Source organism: Hemitrygon akajei, chromosome 4, assembly GCF_048418815.1.
Source record: "Hemitrygon akajei chromosome 4, sHemAka1.3, whole genome shotgun sequence".
NCBI lineage: Eukaryota > Metazoa > Chordata > Chondrichthyes > Myliobatiformes > Dasyatidae > Hemitrygon > Hemitrygon akajei.
In genome coordinates this window covers 68,374,893-68,387,089 of record NC_133127.1, presented here as the reverse complement: position 1 = coordinate 68,387,089, position 12,197 = coordinate 68,374,893, and the positions used below count along the sequence as shown (strand labels likewise).

Below are 12,197 nucleotides of genomic sequence, written 5' to 3'. Positions count from 1 at the left end.
GTAATTATTTTTACACAATAAGAGCAGTAATAAGAGATTACCAAATGCATACTAATTTCTTAGTTGAAGGTAAGCTGACAAATAGGTAGCTACTAGCAAACATCAGAGGCAGGTACACCTACTGGACTACCACCAGGGTAAGGCCTGAGGCAGTGGAACAGGATTAATTAGAACTATATCTTATCCACATTCAGTACCACTTTTTTTTCAGCGTGATGCACCGGTCAGTCAGCCATTTTTGTCTGGTGCGTGGTGTCAGGATTGGTCTCCTTTCGGATTAACCGGGTCACGATATAACATTCCTGACTCGACCCTTTTTTTTTAATGAGGCCAACTGGCTAGCTTGATGCTCAACCCGGCACGAATGGAAAACATGCTTGGGAGGTGGCCCGACTTGGATTTGAACTCGGGAGCCTTCACTCCGAGACCAGCGCTGATGCCATTGTGCCACTAGCCGGCCAGTTTATCAGGTGTAAGAGTGGAACCCACTATGATCTTCAGCTACTGTAGTGCATCCACTTCAAGGTTCAGCATGTTCTCTGTTCAGAGATTACTGTTGTAATGTGTGGTTATTTGAGTTACTGTCACCTTCATGTCAGCTTGAAACAGTCTGGCCACTCTCCTCTGACCCTTGTCATTAACAAGGTGTTTTTGCCCACAGAACTGTCACTCTCTGGATGTTTTATTTTTGTTTTGTTTTACGCACCATTCTCTACAAACTCTAGAGACTGAAAACCCATGAGATCAGCAGTTATGAGATACTCAAGCCACCCCGTCTGGCACCAACAATCATTCCACAGTCAAAATCACTTAGATTACGCTTCTTCCCCATTCTGATGTTTGGGCTGAACAACAGCTGAACCTCTTGACCATGTTTGCATGCTTTTATGCATTGAGTTGCTGCTACATGATTGGCTGATTAGATATTTGCATTAATGAGCAAGTGTATGGGAATACCAAAAGAAGTGGCCACTGAGTGTACACTGAATTAAATTTGCTCCTATAATTACCAACTTTGTATTGATGCTTAACCTTTTTGCCCAAAGTAACAACAATGTTATATAGTTAAACTATGATGCAATTTATATCATTATGAACTTGTAATTTTTCACTTGGGAAAAGCTGTAAACAGCAATTTTTTTTTAGGACACTGGGGGAGAAATTTCTGTTCCATGATTTTGCACTGAATGGATATGAGCGTATCAGACACCAATAGGCCTTAGCTACTGTCAGTTGGTTCAACTGTTCGAACTATATGTATGTCTTGAGGCAGAGTATAACTGTAGCCAATCTCCTTGCACCAATGTAGCTCTAGGAACCTAAAAAACAGTTCTCCTCTTTTGTGGCTTGGAAAACCAAGGACATGTTAAAGTACAGAAGCTTTAATGCACAGGACTGAAATGTAGGTTTTCCATGTCATGTATCACAATCCTAGCAATCTGTTTCTCTTCTTACTTTGCAGAAGACTTCTTCTAGATCTGCATCCTCAAGAGTTTTATGTGTGCTTCCATGATTCTGTGTCGGAGGTTGCCGTAGAGCTTGCTTTCAGACTGTCATTTGGATTGATTACATAATGTAGATGTTAATTTATAAGAACATTTTCTGTGAGCATAACATTACCACATTCCAAAATATACTGTATTTAAAACTAGCTCCACAATTCTCTTTGTAATATTCCATTAATTTGATTCTGCATTCAAAATGTTGTTGAATATTGTTGATGTACTGTTAAATAATCAAGTATTTTAAAATACATATAGAACAGCAGAGTACCATCGATTGACCTAAACCCAGTAATATAAAAACATACAATATTCTTGGTTTATTAAAACAACAGTAAAAATAATTGGACCAATTCAAACAATGAAACAATTCTATAGCTGGATATAAATTAAATGTAATTGCAGTCTAATTGAAAGAATTTAGATTTGTAATGTTTTCATTTCTTATTGAATTTTGTATGAACTGACCATAGATTAAAAATGAACTATTACTTGAAATATGTCTTTGGAGATATTTACACATGTTTTCTTTTCATAAAATAACACACCTGAATTGTAGGTTGACTGCTTTAGGAAAGGTAATAAATGGAGCAGCTAAAACGTTAACATGTCAGTCAATGTTGTATTCAATTTCTCAAGTGATCATACAAAAACTAGTAATAAACCATTTCAATAAGCTTCCGAAGCTTGGCTGTATAGAAGAGAAACAAGATTTGTAAGACTTTTCCAATGAATGTTTTTGAGGAATGTAATGCACCATGAAGAGCATCCTTGCCTAATACTGGGGAACTACCTTATAGGAAAGAATTTTTAAACTTGAGGAGCTTGTTAAATGCAGTAACAAAACCACAGACAGAGAATCCAGAATAATATCCTACTATTATTTGGAGGCAGGGGCGGGGGATATTTTTCCCTGTTTTCAGGTGTATTTTCTACATGTAAAACTGTTTTGAGCTGCACATTGCATTGAGCAGAATTTAAGAAAGAATACAAACACCTTGTCTTCAAATTCTATCTTACCAGGTATTTAACACATATTTTTGTTTAATTTAATTTGTGACTTCTGTTTCTTGAAGCATCTGAAACCATTTGCTGGTAATATGCCATGTTGTGGAATTTGAAAAATAACATCTTCACCACTTTAGTTTACAAACTGACATCCTTTGAAAACTGTGAACTCTTGAATTTTTTGCATTTTTCCAGTGTTATTCAAGCTTAAAGAGTAGCAGAGCCTCTTTTTGATTGTTCAATTTGTAGTAATACCAAACTGGCACCAATTTCAGTAAATTTAGACCATGATCAGTATTGCTATTATTTTCCTGCAAAGTGTAGTTGCCTAGCCTGGGGTCACCCCACAGTGCCCCGAACCTCCATGATGACTCATAGTTGTGCTACTGAGAGCTTCAGCCTAGTGGAGAAGAAAGCCAGCAAAGTCCCTATATTTAAAATTTACCAGCTGCATCAAGAATTCCAATCCCTGACTAAACGTTCTGGGGGAGGGGGGGTGGAGGGGGAAGCAAGTGAAGAACAAAAACCACAACTTGCCGAGCTTGGTAACATCCTCAGAAGTAATCTTACAAAATTGCACAGGCCAGAATCACGTGGAAGAAAGGGGAAAGAATGAGCCATGAAATGAGCTGCCTTTATTGCAAATCCCTATGGATTCACTAGGCAGCTGCTAGGACAGAAGCCATAGTGGCCACCTCGGAAGCTCCAAACAGATGTATCTACACCTTCAGAATTCCCTCAGCAACTTAGAGAGGGAGCTGGAGCTAGGGCAACAGAGCGCCCTCGTAAATCCTCCTCCTCCTGTGGTTGAGTTCAATAGCAAGCAGCTCTGCTAGAAGGAGATCCAGGAAATAGTCAAAGCAGCCAGAGCTAGTTCTGCGTCTGATCCCAGCAACATGCACTGCAAGGTGTACAAGTGCTGCCCTAAGCTCCTCCAGTTTCTTTGGAAAGACCTTAGTGTTATCTGGCATAAGGGAAAGGTTGCAGATATGTAAAGGTGTGTAGAAGCCATCTGGATCCCCAAAGTGGGGAATTCCAAGAAGATTGAGCAGTTGAGATCCATCTCGCTGCTCATTGAGGAAGAGAAGATATTTTTCAGTATCATTTCCTGTTACCTGACTCATCAGAACTGAAGGAAGCACATGAAGGAAAGGGAGACAGTTGTACTATGGTTAGACCTTACCAATACATACGGGCCATTACCACATAAGCTGGTGGAGATTGCGCTGAACCAACATTATGTTCTGAGAAAGTTAGAGGACCTCATCCTGGATTGCTACAAGAACTTCAGATTGCAAGTCTCCCCAGGAATGACCACATAATGCTGGCACCGGCTCAAGAAGGGTATTATAACCCAATTACAATCTCAGTGTTTCTCTTCTCCCTGACTATGAGAATGTTGGTTAAGGCAGCCGAAGTGGAGTGTAGAGGCCCTCTGACTAAGACAAGCGTGCGGCAGTCCCCCAATCAGAGCCTTCATAGATGACCTCATGGTGACAACTACTTCAGTGTCAGGCAATAAATAAATCCTCCAGGGTCTAGAGAGACTCGTCGCGTGGGCAAGGATGAGCTTTAAGCCAGAGAAATCCAAGTCTCTGTTGTTAAAGAAAGGCAGACACAGGACGAGTTCCATTTCTCCTTGGATGATATTGGTATCCCACCCATCTCTGAGAAACCAATCAAGAGCCTGGGGAAGGTCTTTGACTGCAGCCTAAGAGATGTGGCTGCCATCTGGAAGACCGCCAAGGAATTAGAAATCTGGCTTATCAGTGTGGACAAGTCAGGCCTACCTGGCAAGTTCAAGGCCTGGATCTACCAGCATGGCATCCTCAAGGACAGATTGCACTTGAACTGGAAGGGAACCAGTATCCTGGCTGGGGAGCTTAAATTAGATTTGCGGGGAGCTGGGAACCAGAGCACCGGGTCAGTAAGGGAAGGATAGGACTGGAAGGTAGATGTCAGGGAAAGTATTGAAATGCAAAATTGAAATAACAGATATGATGGGTTGGATAGTTTGAAGTGTATGTATTTTAATGCTAGGAATATTATGGGTAAGGATGATGAAGTTACAGCATGGATCAGAACATGGAACTACAATGTTGTAGGTATTACTGAAGCTTGATTGAGAGAGGGGCAGGAATGGGTGATTAATGTACCAGGTTTTCCAAGTTTTAGAAAGGTAGAGGAGGAGGAGGTAAAAGAAGGTGGGAGGAATTGCACTTCTAATCAGGGACAGTACCACAGCTGCACTCAGGGGAGACATAATGGAGGGGCCAGACACTGACTCCATTGGGTAAGACTCAGGAACAGGAAGGATGCAATCACACTGATGGGATTGTATTAGACCCCCCCCCCCCCAATAGCCACCAGGACATTGAGGATCAGATATGTAATCAGATTAAGGAAATGTGTAAAAATAGTACGGTTGTTGCCATGGAGGATTTCGGCTTATCTAGTATAAACTGGGACCTTCTTAGTGAAAGAAGTTTAGATGGAGCAGAATTAGTAAAGTGTATCCAGGAAGGTTTCTTAAATCAATAAGTGCACAGTCCAATGAAAGAAGGGACGGTACTGGATCTGGTATTGGGTAATGAGCCTGGCCAGGTGACTGACCTTTCAGTGGGTGAACAGTTACGGAACAGTAACCACAATTCCATAACTTTCAGGATAGCTCTAGATTAGGATAGGTATGGTCCTTGCGGAAGAGTTTTAAATTGGAGTAGGACAAATTATGAGGGTATTAGGCAGGAGTGAAAAAGAATTAATTGGTAACACCTTTTCTCTAGGCAAGTCCACGTCAGACATGTGGAGGGTGTTTAGGGATCAATTGCACAGAGTACAGGAAGGGTGTGTTCCTGTTAGAAAGAAGGACAGAAAGATAAGAGAACATTAGATGTCCAGAGAGGTGATGGATTTAGTCAAGAAGAAAAAAGAAAAGTATGAAAAGCCTCAGAACTTAGGATCAAACGAAGCACATGAGGTGTATAAAGAAAACAGAAAAGAACTAAGGAAGGGAATTAGGAAAGCCAGGAGGGGCCTTGAAAACTCCTTGGCACGTGAGATTAAGGTGAATCCCAGGGCATTTTATACATATATCAAGAGCAAGAGGATAATTATGGAGAGGGTGGGACCATTCAAGGATAAGTAGGGGGAGGGAAATAAAGAGAATGTGACTAAAGGACTTAATGAGTACTTTGCTTCAGTACTTCCCAAGGTAAAGGATATAGAGGACCAGGAGATCAGTGCTGAGTGTAAAAATACATAAGGGCATTTAAAGGTCAAGGGGAAGGAAGTGCTGGGCCTCCTAATGAGTATTAAAGTGGATAAATCCACAGGGCATGATGGGATTTACCCCAGGTTATTGAAGGAGGCAAGGGACAAGATTGCTGGGCCTTTGACCAATGTCATTGTGTCCTCTCTAGCCACAGGACTGGCGAGTGGCTAATGTTGTACATCTATTTAAGAAGGGAACAAGGGAAAATCCTGGGAACTGTAGACCGGCGAGTCTCACATCAGGTGTAGAGAAATTTCTGGAGAAAGTTCTTAAAGATAGGATATATGAGCATTTGGAAATACATGGCCTGATTAGGGACAGACAGCATGGCTTTGTGCGGGACACGTTGCATCTTATCAACTTGATTGAGTTTTTTTGACAAGGTGGCAAGAAAGATTGATGAGGGTAGGGCAGTGGATATTCTCTACATGGCTTTTATAAGGCATTTGACAAAGTCCCTCATGGGAGACTAATCCAGAAGATTAAGAATAATGGGTTCCATGGCAAATTGGCTATTTGGATTCAGAACTGGCTTGTGCAAAGAAGAGCAAGGGTTTCTGCAGGGATTAGTGCTGGGACCTCTGCTGTTTTGAGATGTATATAAATGAACCTGGATGAAAATGTAGCTGGCTGGGTTAATAAGTTTGTGGATGATACCAAGATGGTGGAGTCGTGGATTGTGTAGAAGACTGGCAAAGTTTACAGTACAATATAGATCAGTTGCAGATATGGGTAGAGAAAGGCAGATGGAGTTTAACCCAGGTAAGTGTGAGGTGTTACATCTTGATAAGGCAAATGCAAGAAGTCGGTACACTGTTAAGGGCAAGGTCCTTAACAACGTTGCTGAGCAGAGAGATCTTGGGATCCAAGTTCATAGCTCCTTGACATTAGCTACATGGAGAAGGGCCAACAGGACTGTCACCGATCTGTTGAGTGAGCCTCCAGGTGGCTGTGGATCAAGAGTTGTGGCCCATTGACCAGTGCTGCTGGGACACAAGTCGAGGCCTGATCAACCTGGGCTGGGTCACCTGGACAAGAGTGTCTGATGTTGAAAGACTCAAAACACCCGATGACCCCAGATTACATTAGTGATGATGTCTTCATTCTAGGATGTATCTCAGCATCATGCTGGGGTCATTTTGCTGCTTTGCTGATACTATCTTACTGCATTTCCCTATCATCTTTTGCATTGTACTATTATATAGCTTTCATTACTGAACTCTTACCTGTCTTTGGTCACAGTACCTCTCATTGTAAGAATAGAAAATTAGCAACAAGGATACTTTACTAATTTCCTGACTTCAATCTACTACCTTACCTTAGCTGACAAATTGATGCTCCTCCATGTTGAACAATACTTAGGAAAAACACAAAGTAGCAAGAATATAGAATATAACTGGGGTGGGGACAATTAAGTCCATAACTATTTGGCTTAGAAACACTTAACACAGATCAGACATGGCTATAGCAAGTAGTGGATTAACCAATACTGGGTTTAAATCTACTTTGACTTTTTTCTCACTCATCTAGCCATTGTACATGCATTTTCATGCAATAATGTTGGTAGGACTAATGACTGTAGAGTGCCCATGAAAGCAAAGGGTCGTTTTCACACCAAGAGCATCCATTATGTTGTGTGGTGTTGCTGCTATGCTAAATGGGAGAGACTCAGAACTGATCTGAAGTTCTGAACCAAAACTGTCCAAGCAGTAGAAACTACCATATCTATTTCCATGTGGTCTTGACATAGACTCTACTCACTCATTACTATCAAACTGGAGGATCAGCTCTGGTATAATATGGAAAGATAACACCAGGCATAACTAAAAATGAGCATGGAATGTGTATTCAATAAATTGAGAACTAAGTGTTGCAACAACCAATTGTCCACAATGCAAACAACACCTCACTAATGTATTCCCAATTTTTGCATTTCTGTATATTGTCTCACGTGGGAACTACCTTCCACTGACCATCTACAATTTTTTTTTGGTTTTGACTGTTTATGTGCATTTTTCTGTTTTTTACTCTGTCTCACAGTGTAGCTGCATACCCCAGCCTCATATGCAATTCTACAATCAATCTAATTCTTGAGTGTTCTGTGAGGGTTGTACATTCTTATTTCCATTAATGTATCTGCAATAATTTTGTTAAGAAATAATGATTAGCTTTTGTAAACAGGTTGCAACATTAATACAGTGGAATTTCTGGGCATCTTTTAAAGACTCTATAGTATGATGCAATTCTCTCTACTTGTGACCAATGAGAACCATTAAATAAAAGGAAGGCTTGGCGCCCAGACAGAATTCTTATTGTAGTTTTCATCCATAGAGGCAAACAGCTTCTGGAAAAATATCAAAATAAACAATGTTGCAACAGAAATGCAGTATGATTTATTGGGACTCTGGGCAAATTGAAAATTGAGGCCCCTGACCTGAACAATATGTCAAAATACAGTGATACATTTAACCATTACATTAATAAAGAAAACAATATGCAATTTCAAAAATTAAAGTTTTTTTGAAGATTATCTTTATTTGTCACATGTACTGTACATTAAAACTTACAGTGCAATGCCTTGTTTGCATTAAATCAGTGAGGGTTGTGTTGAACAGCTCATAAGTGATGCCACAGTTTTGGCACCAACATAGCATGCCTACAACTCATTAACCTTAATCCTTACGCTACATCTTGGGAACGTGGGAGGACATTGGAGCACTTTTCATCAGAACTGAGATGTTAGAAGTCAAGCACAGTTTTACAGAAAGGCTAGAATAAACTCGGGGAACATTTGTCTTAAGGAGGAGACCAACAGGTCCCAATAATACAAGTGTTGATGTTAGCTGAGAGATTGGTGAAAGTGTTTTTTTTTAAATCATAGATAATGTTTTGACAAAATGTAAAAGAGGTTATGAATGAAAATAAGAGAGAAACAAAGTTTAAAAAATGCTGGAGCTGAGAAATACAAAATCCAATAGAAGCAAAACACCAGAAATATTGGAAATCAGAAACAACGCCTGAATGCTGGAAATACACAGCAGACATTAAGCATACATGGAGGACACACTTCAGAATAATGATCTTTCAGCAGAATTGGCCAGTTTGGATATAAATGGGAAAGGCTGAATATCTGAAATTGTTAAACTCACTATATATTCTGGAGGAATGCAATGTGACAAATCAGAAGATGAAACATGTCCAAGGAACGGGATAAGATACCAAAGGCATAGGGGCCAAAGTCAGATAGCAGATTAAAGTGACAAGATCACCTTACAGATTGAACAGGCTTGTTTTGCCAAGATTTCATTCAATCTATGATTAGTTTCTCCAGTGTGAGTAGATCATATGAGGAGCACCAATCACAGGTAAAAGGACAGCTCTTTCATTTCCCATGACTGCATGGAAAATGCATAAGAAAGGAAGTAACTGGTGAGACGGAAGAGAAAATCATGGAGTCACAGAAAGAACATTTGAAAGGCTGAAAGAGCACACAAGAAACCAAAAAAATAGGAGCATGATAAGGTCACCCAGCCCCTCAAGGCTGCTCCATCATTCAACATGATCAAACAGTTCTGCCTGCTTCTAAAGATCCAGCCTCCACAACCCACCTGTTGTATTCCAGATACTTACAGTGTCCTCTACAGTAAAGACCGACACAAAAAAAATTGAGTATTTGCTATTGCATTTTAATGTTATTATTTATATAACCTTATTCTCTCGAGATCCCACATTTACCATGCCACCCTCTTTCTTATCATATATCCATAGAAAACTATTACAGTTTTTGATAATACGTGCACATTTCCCCTCAAAATCTGTTTTCTGTTAGGAATTTTCTAGCATTTGCTGTCAATTCCCGAAAAACAATCCCAGCTTCATAGTCTACCATTTGTCCTTGCTAACTTTTTGCCTTATTTTTCAACTTGACATTATTCTTCATCATTTTTGTTAACTACAGATGGTTCTACTTTTTCATGAAATCAAATTGGCAGAGATATAAATTATGGAGGATAGTCCATTAAATGTGGAGATTGCTAAATTGGAAGTGAGGACAATGGATCCCCATCCTTTATTCAATAGCCAATTTCTATTTATTCAACAGAAGACAGACAATGAAAAATCTGCAGATGCTGGAAATCCAAGCAACACACATGAAAGGCTGGAGGAACACTGCAGACCAGGCAGTATCTACGGAAAAGAGTACAGTTGGTGTTTCGGGCTGAGACCGTTCGGCAGGACTGGAGGAAAAAAAGCTGAGGAGAAGATTCAAAAGGTGGGAGAGGGGAGAGAAAAACATAAGGTGATAGGAAAAACCAGGAGGGGGAGAGATGAAGTAATCTGAGAAGTTGATTGGTGAAAGAGATACTGGGCTAGAGAAGGGGGAGTCTGATAGAAGAGGACAGAATGTCATGGAAGAAAGAGAAGAGGGGAAGAGCACCAAAGGGAGGCGATGAGCAGGCAAGAAGAAAAGGTGAGAGAGGGAAAGGGGGATGGGACTGGTGAAGGAGAGGGTGAGGGGACCATTACCAGAAGTTTCAGAAATCGATGTTCACGCCATCAGATTCGAGACTACCCAGACAGAATATAAGTTATTCTTCCAAACCGAGTGTGGCCTCATTGTGATAGTAGAGGAGCCCATGGATTGACATATCAGAATAGGAATGGGAAGTGGAATTAAAATGAGTGACTACTGGGAGATCCTGCTTTTCTGGTGGACGAAGCGTAGATACTTGGTGAAGCAGTCTCCCAGTCTATGTCGGGTCTTACCGATATACAAGATATACTGGGAGCACCAAACACCAACAGACTCACAGGTGAAATGTCACCTCACCCAGAAGGACTGTTTGGGGCCCTGAATGGTAATGAGGGGGGATGTGTAGGGGAAGGTGTAGCACTTGTTCCGCTTACAAGGATAAGTGCCAGGAGGGAGATCAGTGGGGAGGGGGAAAGAATGGACAAGGGAGTCATGTAGGGAGCGATCCCTGTGGAAAGCAGAAAGTGGGGTGAAGGGGGAGAGATGTGCTTGGTGGTAGGATCCCGTTGGAGATGGTGGGGAAGTTGTGGAGAATTATGTACTGGATGCGGAGGCTGGTGGGGTGGTAGGTGAGGACAAGAAGAACCCTATCCTTGGTAGGGTGGCAGAAGGATGGGGTGAGAGCAGATGTGCATGAAATGGAAGAGATGTGGTTGAGGGCAGCATTGATGGTGGAGGAAGGGAAGCCCCTTTCTTTGAAGGAGGAGGACATTTCCTTCATTTAGGAATGAAAAGCCTCAATCTGAGAGTAGATGCAGAGGAGACAGAGAAATTGAAAGAAGGGGATAGCCTTTTTACAATTAATAGGAAGAGGTTTTGTGCAGGTAGCTGTGAGAGTCCATGGATTTATAATAGACATCAGTAGGTAAGCTGTGACCTGACAGATTGGGTGAACGCTTTGCCAGCACCAATGCTCCGTCTGCCAGAAGAAGCCAGATCCCCCAGTAGCTAACCATTTTAATTCCACTTCCCATTCCAACATGTCAGTCTATGGCCTCTTCTATTGTTGCGATGAGGCCACATTCAGGTTGGAGGAACAAAACCTTATATTCCGTCTAAGTAGATTAGCCCTATTACCACCCTGGCTGTGATAACCTTAAGGAAACAAAGACAATATTAAAAAAGAAAAGAAACTTCAGGTATATGCACTTTTTTAATCCATCCACATTGCGTGATCTGCTGAATGTTTCCAGAACTTCCTGTTTAAACTTCAAGAACTGAGATGCATGATGGTAAAAGTGGGATCTCCTAGTGGCCAACCACTGTCACAATGAGGCCACAGTCAGATTGGAGGAGCAACATCATATATTCCACCTGGGTAGCCTCCAACCTAACGGCATGAACGTCAATTTATCAAACTTCTGGTAATGGCACCCGTCCCCTCTTTCACCATTCCCCAATCTCTTTTCCCTCTCTCACCTTATCTTCTTGCCTGCCCATTGCTTCCCTCTGGTGCTCCTTCCCAATCTTCTTTCTTCCATGGCCTTCTGCCCTCTCCTGTCAGACTCCCCCTTCTCCAGCCCTGTATCTCTTTCACCAATCAACTTCCCAGTTCTTTACATCCCCCTTCCCCCTCCTAGTTTCACCTATCGACTTGTATTTCTACCCCCCCACCTTTAAAATCTACTCCTCATCTTTTTTTCTCCAGTGCTGCTGAAAGGTCTCGGCCCAAAACGCCGACTGAACTCTTTTCCATAGATGCTGCCTGGCCTGCTAAGTTCCTCTAGCATTTTGTGTGTGTTGAGGAAACAAGCAATATGGTTTACACCAGAAGAAGAAGAAGAAGAAGAAGAATAGCCCTTAACTCGGCAGTGGAGTTATCCGAGCACCATCTTTTGACGGTGTTTCTGTAGCAAGCTATTCCTGTTTTTATGAGGCT

General features: G+C 41.4%; 2 protein-coding genes across 3 annotated transcripts in view; both read left to right on the top strand.

Moving 5' to 3' along the window:
• intu (inturned planar cell polarity protein) overlaps positions 1–2,000 on the top strand; it is a 91,169-nt gene extending 89,169 nt beyond the window's left edge. For both annotated transcript variants that reach the window (XM_073042812.1, XM_073042811.1), the window contains exon 16: positions 1,463–2,000. In XM_073042812.1, the coding sequence (XP_072898913.1) occupies positions 1,463–1,574 (112 nt within the window). In that variant the 3' untranslated portion in view covers positions 1,575–2,000. The remainder of the gene's footprint in view (positions 1–1,462) is intronic.
• Positions 2,001–2,877: 877 nt separating this feature from the next.
• LOC140726002 (ADP/ATP translocase 4-like) overlaps positions 2,878–12,197 on the top strand; it is a 48,901-nt gene continuing 39,581 nt past the window's right edge. The window contains exons 1-2 of the mRNA XM_073041903.1: positions 2,878–3,055; positions 4,118–4,433. Coding sequence (XP_072898004.1) covers positions 2,878–3,055; positions 4,118–4,433 — 494 coding nt within the window. The remainder of the gene's footprint in view (positions 3,056–4,117; positions 4,434–12,197) is intronic.